General features: G+C 36.4%; 2 protein-coding genes across 7 annotated transcripts in view; one reads left to right on the forward strand and one right to left on the reverse strand.

Annotated features, from left to right (window-relative positions):
* The window catches only part of CFAP44 (cilia and flagella associated protein 44), a 135,572-nt gene that overhangs the window by 116,513 nt on the left and 5,358 nt on the right, over positions 1 to 13,701 (forward strand). Inside the window, exons 29-32 of the mRNA XM_055316085.1 lie at positions 6,935 to 7,045; positions 8,287 to 8,417; positions 9,438 to 9,554; positions 10,581 to 10,782. Coding sequence (XP_055172060.1) covers positions 6,935 to 7,045; positions 8,287 to 8,417; positions 9,438 to 9,554; positions 10,581 to 10,782 — 561 coding nt within the window. The remainder of the gene's footprint in view (positions 1 to 6,934; positions 7,046 to 8,286; positions 8,418 to 9,437; positions 9,555 to 10,580; positions 10,783 to 13,701) is intronic.
* BOC (BOC cell adhesion associated, oncogene regulated) overlaps positions 12,205 to 13,701 on the reverse strand; it is a 79,282-nt gene continuing 77,785 nt past the window's right edge. For 3 of the 6 annotated variants that reach the window (XM_055316077.1, XM_055316082.1, XM_055316083.1), the window contains one exon: positions 12,205 to 12,975. The gene's annotated coding sequence lies outside the window, so the exon portion shown is untranslated. The remainder of the gene's footprint in view (positions 12,976 to 13,701) is intronic. The other 3 variants (XM_055316081.1, XM_055316079.1, XM_055316080.1) reach the window with 2 other exon arrangements.

The raw sequence follows: 13,701 nt of genomic DNA on the forward strand, positions 1-13,701 counted from the left end.
ATTTTTTTAGACACTTGCTAGAGGTTTGTCATTTTGATCTTTTTGAGGATTAAACTGGATAAGTTTGAATAACTTTGGATAAGTGATTTTTTAAGGTTATTTTTCTGCTTTCAGTTTTATTGATTTCTGCCCCTATCTTTACTATTACCTTCTTCTGCTCACTTTGGATTTATTCTGCACATATGTTTTTAGGTTTTGAGGTGTGTGAATTATTGACTTGAGACTTTTCCTCTTTTCTAATTTAGTGTTATAATTTCCCTCTTAACACTGCTTTAGCCAGATTCTATAATTTTTGGTAAGTTGGGTTTTCATTTTCATTCATGCTACTGCAGTTTTAAAATTCACATTGATCTTTCCTCTAGGTTCCATGGATCATATAGATGTGTGTTGCTTGGGTCCAAGTGTTTTGAGATTTTCCTGTTATTTTTCCATTTTTGATTCCTAGTTTGATTGCATTGTAGTCAGAGACCACATTCTGCATGATTTCAGTTCTTTTACAGTTGTTGAAATTTGTTTCATGGTCTAACACATAGTCTAGACGTCTTGGTTCTGTGGGTACTTGCAAAGAACCTATATTTTGCTGTTTTGGGTTAAATCTTCTATTACTGTCAATTGGATCCTGTAGGTTAATGATGCTATTCAGGTCTTCTGCTCTGTAGTCTTGCTGATTTTCAGTATAGTTCCAATCAATTGTTGAGAGGGGGGTATTGAAATTTCAAATATAATCATGGATTTATCTATTTGTCCTTTCATTTCTATCAGTTTTTGTTTCCATATTTTGCAGCCCCGTTTTATGCATACACTTTCAGGATTACTATGTCTTCTTGATTAGGTGGACACTTTCATCTTTATATAAGTTCTTTCTCTGTCTAAAGTAATTTTCTTTGCTCTAAAGTCTACTATATCTGATGTTAATATCACCAGTCCTGCTTGGCTCTGATTGTTTGCATGACATATCTTTTCTCTCCTTTTACTTTCTATTTGACTATGTTATTATATTAGAAGTGAACTTCTGGTAGACAGCACATGTTTTTTTTTTTTTTAATCTATTCTGTCTTTTAATTGGTGTATTTAAACCATTTGCATTTAATATATTAGGGCTTAAGTCTGCCATTTAATTGTTGTAGGTTTTTTTTCTATTTTCTATCTTCTACATTTTCCTGCCTTCCCATGGGTTACTTGAAAAATTTTTGGAATTCCATTTTAATTTTACCTAGACTTTTGAGTATATCTCTTTGTATAACTTTTTTAGTGGCTGCTTTATAAATTACATTATATATACTCAATTTATCCTAGACCACCATTTTACCAGTTTAAGTCAATATAGAATACTCATCTGTCTCTACATCCTTTTATCTCCTCCATTTACAATATAATTGTCTTGAACAGTTCTACATCTATATAGAACCACATCAGACAATGTTATATTTTTTGCTTCAACCACCAAATATAATGTAAACACTCAAAGGGAGGAAGGAAGCCTATTATTATATTACCCATATTTTTGCTTACCATGTTTATTTTTTCTTGATGATGTCCCAAAGTTCCTTTATAAAAAATTTATTTCCCTTCTGTTTAGAGAATGTCCTTTATCCATTTTTTTTAGATAGGTATACTAGTGGTAATTTTTTTTTATTTTCCCTTAATCTGAAAATGTCTTAACTTCCTATTTCAAAAAGATATTTTTACTAGGTATAGGATTCTAGGTTGACTTTTTTTCTTTCAGCATTTAAAAAATATTATGCTACTTCCTTCTGGCCTCCATGGTTTCTAATGAGAAATCCTCTGATATTCAAATTGTTCATCCCCTATAGGTGAAGTATCACTTCTCTCATTGCCTTTCAGACCTTTTGTCTCTAGTTCCCAGACATTTGACTATGATATGTCTTGGAGTAGATTCTTTGGGTTCATACTGATGGGAGTTCACTCCTTTAATCTGTAGGATAATGTCTTCTGCCAAGTTTGAGAGGTTTTCAATCATTGTTTCTTCAACGCTTTTAAGAATGTCCTCTTTACTTCTTTTGGGACTCATGTCATGGATGTTTGACCTTTCATTATAGTCCCATAGATCCCTGAGACTCTGAATTTTGGGATATGTTTGTTTTTCAGTTTTCTTTCTGTTTTTCAAACTGGATAATTTATTTTTTGATTGAAGTTCGATTTGGCACCATATAGTATAATTCCCAGTACTCAACTCATCAAGTGCCCTCTTCAATGCCTGTCACCCTGTTCTATCCTAATGTTTACAGATTCTTTCCTCTGTTCCCCTCTGTTCTGCTGTTGAACCCATCTACTGAGTTTCTATTTTAGTAATTGTATTTTTAGTTCTAAAATTTCCATTTAGTTCTTTGTATTTTCCGCTTGCTTAAAGTATATTCATAATAGGATATTAAAGAATTTGTATCATGGCTATTTTAAATACTTTGTCAGATAATTCTAACATTTCTGTCATCTTAATAGTGACATTTATTCATTTTTTTCTCATTCATTTGGAGATCTTCCTGGTACTTGATATGATGAGTGACTTCCAGCTGAAACCTGGAAACTTCCATATCATGTTATAAGACTCTGTATCTTATTTAAATCTTCTGGTTTTTTCTTGGCTTTTTCTAACACTGCTTGGCCAGAGAAAGTGGTGGGTGGGTACCTACTTCTTATTGCCAGGTGGAGGTACTCAGCCTTCACTGTGATTCAACGGAAGGAGGACCTCCTTGTTCTGGAATTCCAGTTCCTCATGTAGTGTCTACTGACAACATAGTGGGGATGGCCTTGGTACCTCTGGGAAATGGTGAAAGTCCTGACTCTCCACTAGGGCTCTTCTTTTTCCCATTTTTCAGTAGGGTTCTTCTGATGTGACCTTTGTGGGAAGTGGAAGTGAGTCTTAGTTATTGCCAGGTGAAGGTAGAAATCCGGCCTATCCATGTGGTCTCCACACACATCTTGGTGGGTATTTGGGAGCAGGGCTGGTTACCAGCCAGCAGGAACAAAATGTCCTGGTTCCCTGCTTGGCTTTCTCTGATACTGTCCTGGGTGATGAGAATGTTGGGTGCTTCACTGCAGCTTTGCAAGGGTGGATGTCTAGGTTGGCCTTTACTGATGGGGATGGGAGTGAGACCATAGTATTTTTTTTTCCCCTGTGGTGTTTGGTTAGGATATTGTCTAAAAGTTTTGTCTCATTAGGCTGCCTCTTTCTTGGCCGTTTGGCTAGAGAGAGCAGGGTCTTGTTTCTCTGCACCTACTGGTGTTTCCAGGTTGCTAACTTATTCATTTCTTTTTTTTTTTTTTATTTCTTTATGATAGTCAGAGAGAGAGAGAGAGAGAGAGAGAGAGAGAGAGGCAGAGACATAGGCAGAGGGAGAAGCAGGCTCCATGCACCGGGAGCCTGATGTGGGATTCGATCCCGGGTCTCCAGGATCGCGCCCTGGGCCAAAGGCAGGCGCCAAACCGCTGCGCCACCCAGGGATCCCAACTTATTCATTTCTAAGTCTGATATATATAGGAGGCAAAAGGAAGACCCAAAAAACTCACCATAGTACTGTTCCTCAGTTCCTCATATTTAGTCTACCTTCTTTCCCTTTTTCAGAATCTTATGTTTGTTTTATGTATAATGTCCATATTTTAGCTGTATTTTGCAGGAGAAATAAGAAAAAGTAGATCTAATTTGTCTTCCTGAAAAGAAATCTGTGTAGGAATTTTAAAGTCTAATTTTAAACTTTGGTCATTTATTTCATAAGGTGGTACAGACCACTTAGAGTAATTTTAAGAGATACATTTAAGAAATCTAGAGAATATGAGGTCCATATCTTATTCTTAATTTGATGTTTCATAAAATAGAAATTGCCAATTGGTGATCTATGGTTCATAGATGGCTTCAAGATGTTTTAAAAGAAAATAGGATAGAGTTGTGTGGGAGAGGTCTACAATCCTATATCTGAAACTCTTGGGGGGGCAGATGTATTTTAGTATTTTTTATATTTTATAGAATATATTATATATGGTACTGTTAAAGAAAGAAAACACTCATGGCACTTGTTAAAGAACAATAAGGTAAACTTTGTTCAGGGGCATCACTACAATAGGATTTTATAATAGGGGAGAGAGATCAGCTCAACTCTGAGTACAACAAGAATGAGTAGAGATTTATAGCCAAGGAGCCAGGGTGGGAGTGAGTGAATGAAAAATTACTAAGAGGTAGGATAATTTGTTAGACTGACCTAACAGAATTTTTGCTAAAGATTAGCCAGAGTGAAAAGATAGTGAAGGTAAGGATTAAGGAGGAATCTGGTTGGATATCAAGGGTACAGGATTTTTACTAAACTGACTCAACAAGATTCTTGCTAAAACTGGACTAAGTGGGTCAAAGACTGAGCTCATGGTTCCACTACAGGTCAGAAAGAGGACTCACAGGAACCTGACTCAAGTTTGGACAAGGATAGAGTCTTTGTCAACTAACATCACCAGGAGGGTTTAATGTAAGATCTCTCAATCAAACTCCTTATTTCTGCAGTAGGACACAAATACTCACACTAAGTTGGTTAAATAAATATAATAAATAACATTACTTCAGATAAGTTATGAAAGTCTTTTTTTTTTTTTCAAGGCACTATGATTTAGGAATTGTGGCCCTATCAAACCAAGTATGTGTTAAGTGGGTCACAGCAGAAGTGGCTTGGCCGCTTGGTCTCAACCCTCTTTGATTCAATGCATTGAAATTAATTGCACATCCTTCTTCAGGCATTTGAGTTTGTGGTCTCTGTGTCCTCAACCATTTATTTATTTGCTTGTTTGTTTTTACTTGGTTATTTTATTTTATAGAATTTTATTATTTTAAGATCCTTTATGATTGAAGTGTAGTTGATACACAATGTTACATACATTAGTGTCAAGTATTCAACATATCGACTCCATGACTTCATATGTTGTACTGAGCTCTCACCACAAGTGCAGCCACGATCTGTCCTCATGTAACACTATTTTAATACAAATGACTGTATTCCCTATTCTGCACTTTTCATCTCACGACTTACTCATTCCATAACTGGAAAGCTTGTGCCTTCTACTCCCCTTCACACATTTGGCCCATCTCTTGGCCCCTCTCCCCTCTGGCAACCGTCCACTTGTTTTCTATGTTTATAGTTCTGTTTCTTTTTTTTTTTATTATTCATTAGTTTTTTTTTCTTTTCTTTTTTAGATTTCCTATGTAGGTGAAATCATATGGGATTTGTCTTTCTCTGATTTATTTTACTTAGCATTATACCCTCTAGGTCCATCCATATTGTTGCAAGTAGCAAGATCACATTTCTTTTTTGTAGCTGAGTAATAATCCATTGTGTGTGTGTGTGTGTGTGTGTGTGTGTGTATACATACACAATGGCTCCTTCCATATCTTGGCCATTGTAAGTAATGCTGTGATAAACATGAGTGCATGTATCTTTTTGAATTAGTTTTTTCATTTTCTTTGGGTAGATACCAAGTAGTGGAATTACTGGATCATATGGTAGTTCTATTTTAAATTTTTTGAGAAACTCCGTACCATTTTCCACCTATTTGGTCTGCCTTCAGAACAAATATGGTATCAATTTACATTCCCACCAACACTGTGTGAGGGTTCCTTTTTCTCCATATCCTTGCCAACATTTGTTATTTCTTGTCTTTTTTATTCTAACCATTCTGACAAGTGTAAGGTGATATATCTCATTGTGGTTTTGATTTGCAGTTCCCTGATGATGAGTGATGTTGAGCATCTTTTCATGTGTCTCTTGGCCATCTGTATGTCATCTTTGGAGAAATGTCTATTCATATTCTCTGTCCATTTCTTAATCAGATTATTCTCTTCTTTTGGAGTTGTGTAAATTCCTTATATATTTTGGATGTTAACCTATTATTGAATATATCATTTGCAGATATCTTCTCCCATTCACTGGGTTGACTTTTTGTTTCGTTGGTGACTTCCTTCACTCTGCAAAAGCTTTTTATTTTGTGTAGTTCCAATAGTTTATTTTTGCTTTTGTTTCCCTTGCCTTAGGAGACACATCTAGAAAGATGTTTCAATGGCCGATGTCAAAGAAATTAACGCCTATGTTTTCTTCTAGGAGTTTTACAGTTTTAGATCTCACATTTAGGTCTCTAATCCATTTTGAGTTCATTTTTATGTGTGGTATAAGAAAGTGGTCCAGTTTCATTCTTTTGCAGGTAGCTGTCCAGTTTTCCCAGCACCATTTATTGAACAGACTGTGTTTTCCCCATTGTTTATTCTTGCCTACTTTGTCATAGATTGACCATATAAGTGTGGGGTTATTTCTGGGCTATTTCGTTCTCTTGATCTATGTGTCTATTTTTGTGCCAATGCCAAACTGTTTTGATTATTATAGCTTAGGTAGTATATCTTGAAATCTGGGATTATGATACCTGCAGTTTTGTTCTTTTAAGATTGCTTTGGCTATTTAAGGCCTTTTTTTTGGTTCTATATAAATTTTAGGATTATTCATTCTAGTTCTGCGAAAAATGTTATTGGTATTTTGATAGAGATTGCATTGAATCTGTAAATTTCTTTGGGTAATATTGTCTTTAACCATTTTATTTTATTTAATTTTTTAATTTTTATTTATTTATGATAGTCACACACAGAGAGAGAGAGAGAGAGGCAGAGACATAGGCAGAGGGAGAAGCAGGCTCCATGCACCGGGAGCCCGACATGGGATTCGATCCTGGGCCTCCAGGATCGCGCCCTGGGCCAAAGGCAGGCGCTAAACCACTGCGCCACCCAGGGATCCCATCTTTAACCATTTTAAACCCTTCTAAAAATATTGACTAATTGCCTGCCTTATCTGTTATATTCTTAGTGACTTATTTTTAAAAAACCTTTATTTTTAAAATCTGAGACTTAGATTAACACAGGAACTTCTCTGCTTATTAAAATGCCTTCTCTATTTAGATGAAGATGAAGATAGCGATGAATCAAGTGAAGAAGAATCCAGCTTAGAGAGTGGTGAAGATGAGTCTGGATCTGATGATGAAGTTTTTGATGATTCTATTTGCCCAACAAGTAAGTTGGATAAAACCATATGTTCTCTGTGAAGTGTGAATATGAACTGATAACACTGAGGAGATCTTTTTTTTTTATTTTTGTCTCTCAGTTGTCTCATAATAAAATTTAAGGGAAGCATGGTTGAAGTTGTATCGAGTATAGTTGAATGAATGCTTTTTTTTGGCTCTCTGGGTCATTTATTTTCTTTTCATTTAGGCAGCCATTTTATGAATGACAAATAATTTGCAGATAACTCATAGTTGGTTCAAAGTCAAATTATGCAGAAATAACAGATTGAAGTGTGTGTATGCATGCATCTGTGTATTTTTTTTTTTACAAAGTTTCTCTTTTTGACAAACCAAATTTTCATATTTAAAATCCTTTTTGTAAGGGTACTTTGTGCCAGGTTCTTGGGGATGCTTAGCAATTTATATTCACTGTTTTCATTGGCAAAACCAGTCTGACACAGCTAGACCAATATTTTTATAGTCTCAAAAGATGAATTGTCCAGTACAGAAAAAAATAACTTCATTTTGATGTGAAATTTATTTTTGTAGCCACTTTATATAGATTTTAAATCAAATTTTAAGGTTTAATTTCAAATAAAGTTTTAATCTTGTTTTAATGTTGTAAACAAGAGTCTGTCTAAGATCATATGTATGAGTGAAATAGAGCTCAAAAGATTATAATGCAACTTCTTATTTTACAGCAGGATTAAATGGCCTGAAAATAGTCTCACAACTAGTTTAGTGGTGGAACTAGGGCTAGAACTAAGGTCTCTAAATTCCATTGTAGTACTCTTATTTTCACATACTTTATCTATTGCTTTGTGGATGAATGTGACTGTGGCATGATATAGTGGAAATTAGTAGAGAAATACAGTACCTGAATCCTGCTGTGTCATGTATCAGCTATGTGACCTCTCTGAGACTTTGGGTCCTCGACTATAAAGTGGGAACAATAGTTTATACCTTGCAAGAGCCTAGGAGACTTGACTGAGATGATGTACATAAAGGGCCTAAACAGAAAGCCTGGCTCATGGTACTGCTCAGAACATCAATGCTCGTATCAGAATTACTATCATGATTACTTATACTATTAATTTTTCCACCTGGAATGGTGGGGCCCTAGGTGGAGTGAAAGTGTGGTAGTGAACTCACAAATGGTCATTAATAATTTTGAAGCTCCAAAATCCACTCTTCTAATATTAGTACATTCTATAACAATGGGGTTTCTTTTAATTTTGACTGTCTTTTCAGATTGTGATGTGGGTCTTTTTGAAATGGCCCTTCAACTTCGAGAGAAAAGGTTGGACATCGAGGAGGCCTTAGTTGAAGAAAGGAAAAGTATTGATAACCTCAAAAAAGAACATGATGCATTATCCAAAAAAGTATGATGGTGTGCTTACCTATTTATCCCCTCACAGCTACTGTACTGCTGTTTCATAGCAAGACATAAGTTAGGCCTTCTCCCCAGAGAACAAACATTTAAGTGTTATAAGTTTTTCCTCTTCAAGCATAGTGGTGGGGGAGGCTGTTGACTCTTTTGAAGATTGGACTCTCTTTATCTAAATCATTGATCTCCAAACTTTTTATTACATACTTCTATAAGTAAAGAACAAAATGTGGAGCATGTAAGCCCACAATATATGTATATTTATTTATAGATTATATTAATGATTATACTAATATATTTTGTATATTAGGAAACATCCACAAAAACAGAAATGAAAAAGAATAAGATAAAAATAAATAGAAATAGAAACTGATCTTTTTTTCCCTCTGTGCCTATTGATCACTTTATTGACCCTCTGGGGGATGTGCATCCCATGTTGGAGAACATAAAGCTAAACTTTTGGTATAATTATGCTGATGGATTTGATTTCTGCCTTATTTGCTCATTTCCCCTCTTAAATCCTTTTTCCTAGGGCAACATAGTTTAATTCATATTCACAAATATTTTTGATAAATTACTTCTCCTCTTGCAGGTAGGAAATGATTTGGAAAACTTTCAATTTTTTAAGATGACGAATGTGCTTTATAAGTACTGTAGTTAGTAGTTTTGCGCTTTAAAGGACTTTTTCCTTTTGTTTTTTGAGGTCATTTATGACCAGATGAGATTCCCACCATCTTGACAAAGACATTCCATGCTGAGAGCTGCTTTTCATGCAGAAAATAAAAGGGAAATAGAACATGTCTTCTGAACTCCTATTCATGAAACATTTACCACTCTGGGGACACAGGAATGATTGAAAAAGTAGTATGAATCATGAGTTAGCAGGAAGAAAATAATACACATTCCTGGGCTGCAAACTGGGATCATTCATTTAATCACAGCCCAACAGAGCAGGTCCCACTCATCTCCCAAGATGTCCTCATTTATCACATTTATCACATGGGGATTTCCACAGGTAAAAATTGTGGCAACTAACCTAAATGCAGCGGAGGAGGACCTGGAGGCTTACCAACGAGAGAAGCAGCAGCGGCTGAATGAACTGATGGTTGTGATTCCACTCAAGCTCCACCAGGTGATGGGTCTGGAGAGGATGTCATGTCACCCCCCCACCCCCCAGCTGCCCCCACCATCTAAGCAGAAGAGGCACCACACCCAGGCTTTTCCAGAAAAGATGGGAAGAAGTGTAGCCCTTTGCTGAGATTTCTACCTGAATAATGACACTCCAACTTTTCTTATCCATGCTCAGATTGTTATGAAAGAGTAATAGTCAAATATATATATTTCCTGGTGGCCCATTACCAATTCCAAAGTCCAATTAATTATTTCGGGTCTGAGGAAATCAGGAGCCTATGTCTTAATTTTTTATATTTATTTTTTTTCTGATCTCTACACCCAATATGAGGCTCAAACTCAAGACCCTGAGATTAAGAGTCACAGTACTCTTCCAGCTAAGTCAGCCAGGTGCCCCAAGGAGCTTATGACTTAAGAATGGAATGGCTTGGAAGTTGAGGTCTTGGATCTTATACACATGTTCCTTTTCACACCATCTTCAAATAGACATGAACTAATGATGCAAGAATTATCATAATCTCTGCTTGTTTATGAGGGAGGGCAAGAGAAAAGGAAAATATCCTTTCTCTTTCTTCTCTCTTTGTTCACTTCCACACTCATTAGAATTACAGCTTATATTAAAGTGCAGAGGTGCATTTCATACCCCATTTTGTCAGATAAAGAGAGGAAGCTGTATTTTAGAAGAAAAAGCTCAGATCAGCCTCAAATATATTTTGTGTAATCTGATCCAAACTGGATTAGCCATATGTAGCAATTTGCCTAATACACCCACTGTGAAATGCTTGTTCCATGAGTATGCAGCAGATATCATGGTCTGGGAGTAAGATTTGCTGTCCCTACAGGTACATTATGTGGCTTACTATCTGAAGGCAACTGCTGCTTTTTACTCAGTGCTGGGGAATGATAGAAATCCAAAGGCAATCACCTAAATAAGGGACAGAAAAAGAAGTGCTTCCTATGATCTTACATTTAGTTTGATCTTCGTTCTGTTTTTATTGTTTTGTTTTGTTTTGTTTTGTTTTGATAGATAGAGCATGTGGTATTTGGAGAAATACCTACTGATCTTTCTGGAACCCTGGTCTTTTCTAACCAATCCTTGAGCCGGCTGCAAGAACGAATCACACAGCTCCATGAGGAAAATGCTAAGCAGCAAAAACTCAACAAAGAATGCCGGGAGAGGCGTAAACAGCTTATCCGAGAAAAGAGAGAGATGGCAAAAACTATAAGCAGTGAGTAACTAAGCGCATGGGCCATCTCGTACTATCTAGTAATAAGGGAGGGAACCATTAAGTGACTTTGAAAGCGGTAAGTAATCACAGAATCAGAACCCACTGAGAGCAAGGAAACTCCTTGTCATCTTCCTAGCTACCAGCTCTGCTGATACCACTGAATGGTCACCCTCTTCTTTTAAAAGAATAAATTTCTTATCACAGAAACTAGTTATCTTAAGTTTAAAAGGTTTTATGCAGGATGAAATATAGAGTAACGTTATAACCCATGCACTAGCCACCACACTTAAGAAAACCCAAAACATTGTAGATACATCTGACGCCCCTTCTCTTCTTGGTACTGTCCTGCTAGCCCTTGCCCAGGGTCACTTGGCCGGTAAGCACACATGCATGTATGTATGCATCCACACACAACGTATGGAACTACTTTGCATGTTTGTAACTGTAATATATTATTTTACAGTTCACTTTATGAAACCAATTTTTGAGAGGTATCCATATTGCTATAATTTACTTACTACTACAGTATTCCATTATAGAAGTCTGAAACAGTTTGTTTCTTCAGTCTTCTCTTGATGGATATTAAGGGCATTTCTAATTTTTCACAGTAACAGAATTCTAGTAAGCCTTCTTGTACACATCTCCCTGTGCACGTGAGAAGGTGAATCCCCAGGACTGGGGTGTCTGGGTTGGAGAAGGATGTATGCACTTCTGGTGCTCCCGTGTATTGCCAGGCTGCTCTCTGAAGTGGTTGTACCATTTTGTCTCCACAGCCCCCTCCTCGCCACTTCCCTGGCAGTGAGAATTGTCTAGGCTCCCTATTCTAGGAATATTTGATGGTGTCAGACTTTAATATTTTTGCCAGGCTGGTGGATGTTAAATTGTATTTCACTGTGGTTTTTATTCATATTTCCTGGATTCTGGTGGGATTGAACATCTTCACATTCATTTATCTGCCATTTATTTGTGTTTCCTTTTCTGTAACTTGCCTATTACATACCTAACCATGTTTTACTTCTATTTCTTATTAATTTTAGAAAATTATTTCTATATTCTTTTACGGCACTTCAAGTTTCTTCTAGTTTGTGACTTGCCTTTTATTTTGTTAAGTGTGTCTTTTGGGGATGTAGACATTGAAAATCTTAATATAGTTAATTTTATTTATGATTTGTGCATTGTATCTGTGTGTATGTCTTGTTTAAGAAATCCTTTTCTGTTTTGAGATCATAAAGATATTTTGTCCACAGTTTCCTCTATTAGTAGTGTTTTTCATGTTTGCATTTTTAATCTATCTGGAGTTGTGGATATTATATGATGCACAGTATAAAGATTACTAGCCTTTAAAATATATTTTGAATATTTGACATATGGAACACAAATGTAAGTTGTGAAGTTTCCAACTTTAAAAACAACAATATTGCCAACACCTTAGCATCTACTTTAATATCACACAACTGTACAATAAAAATGCTTAAAATGATACATTTTATGTTGTATATTTTACCACAATTGAATAAAAAATATAATTTAATTTGAAAAAGAAAAAAAATGGGAAGTCTATTGTGGTCAACTAGTTAACCAATCCAAGTTGCTTGGAATGTAGAGGCCAATTTCCAGTTTGTGTTGATGTTCTGGCTTCATGGGTGGCTGGGTTATAAAATTAAAAAAAAAAATACACATTAGGACTGCATGTTTAAGTAACACTTATTTGAGACAGAGTTTTCTCAGATGTAAGCCTTGAGGTTCCAGTGTTTCTCATGTACTTCACATTCCTCTGGCTTCTGTAGGCCATGAATGTTGTTTATATTTGAAAGTACTAAAAAAAAAAAAGTATTATTCATCAAAACAAGGAATAGACCAGTATGAACACAATGGAAGAAGTTTGTTTCAGTTTGGGTAAACTCTTAGGTTGGGAAAATGTGTGAAGATGAAGTATTCAAATTTTCAGAGTGTTAATAGAAATAAAAGGGAATACTAGTTCCACATGGTATAAGTTTTATTCAGCAACTTTCAGTCCTTCTCCCCCTCCCCTGCCGCCCCATTTTCTGGAAAGCAAGTTGTGAGTCTCGTTAAAGATGGATCTCCGAAGATGATCTAAGAGTGACTTCCTTTTCTGTTAGCCAAAGAACAAAGGCTTAGCAGTAATGAGAAACACCACAGTTCGCTTGTTATTGCCTTTCTCCCTCCAAAGACCTAGTGAGCAAGAAGAGGAGAGTCAAGAACATGGTGGTGAGAAAGGGGTATGTTCACTTCATTCCAAGGAGAACACAGCTCTCAGCCATGGAGAAGGCACATGGCAAACATTCCAGAAGGCTTTATGTGCCCAGTGAACACTAGTTGGCATAATCAAGTCAGGAGAAGGGTGTTAGGCTGACTCCACAGGGGGAATGGCAAGGACCAGAGTCCATGTCATAGTACATGAAGTTGTGATGGAGAGGACACTAGCTGGAGGGAGTTAAAGTTCTTACTGAGAGGCCAAGCAGGCAGCCACAGACTAGCACACATTTGCAAATAATCTTAACCATCATTTTGTTTTTGCGTCACTGATTATCATGGTCTCCACATTAGACAAGTCCATGGGGACTGCACTCACATACAAGTGAATAGCCCCTCCTTGGATCATGCACAATAGCAGCCATACCAGTTATACCATTATTTTCAACTGCAACAATGATGTCAGAATACAAACTTCCACACCATTGCATAATTGTATCATTTTATGATACTTTAGGGCCTCAGACTTCACTTGGGGGACAGTCTGGAGACTGAGAAAGTCTTGTTGCAAGGTTACATTTTCTTGGGGACCTCAGACCCCACAAATGGAATTTCCCCCAGATGTTACTGTGTTTTCATGTTGAGGAAAGACAGTAAACAAAAGTAAGATATATTGCATGTTAGATGGAGAGCGTTGCTAAGAGA

Source organism: Nyctereutes procyonoides, unplaced genomic scaffold (genome assembly GCF_905146905.1).
Source record: "Nyctereutes procyonoides isolate TBG_1078 unplaced genomic scaffold, NYPRO_anot_genome, whole genome shotgun sequence".
Taxonomy (NCBI): Eukaryota; Metazoa; Chordata; class Mammalia; order Carnivora; family Canidae; genus Nyctereutes; species Nyctereutes procyonoides.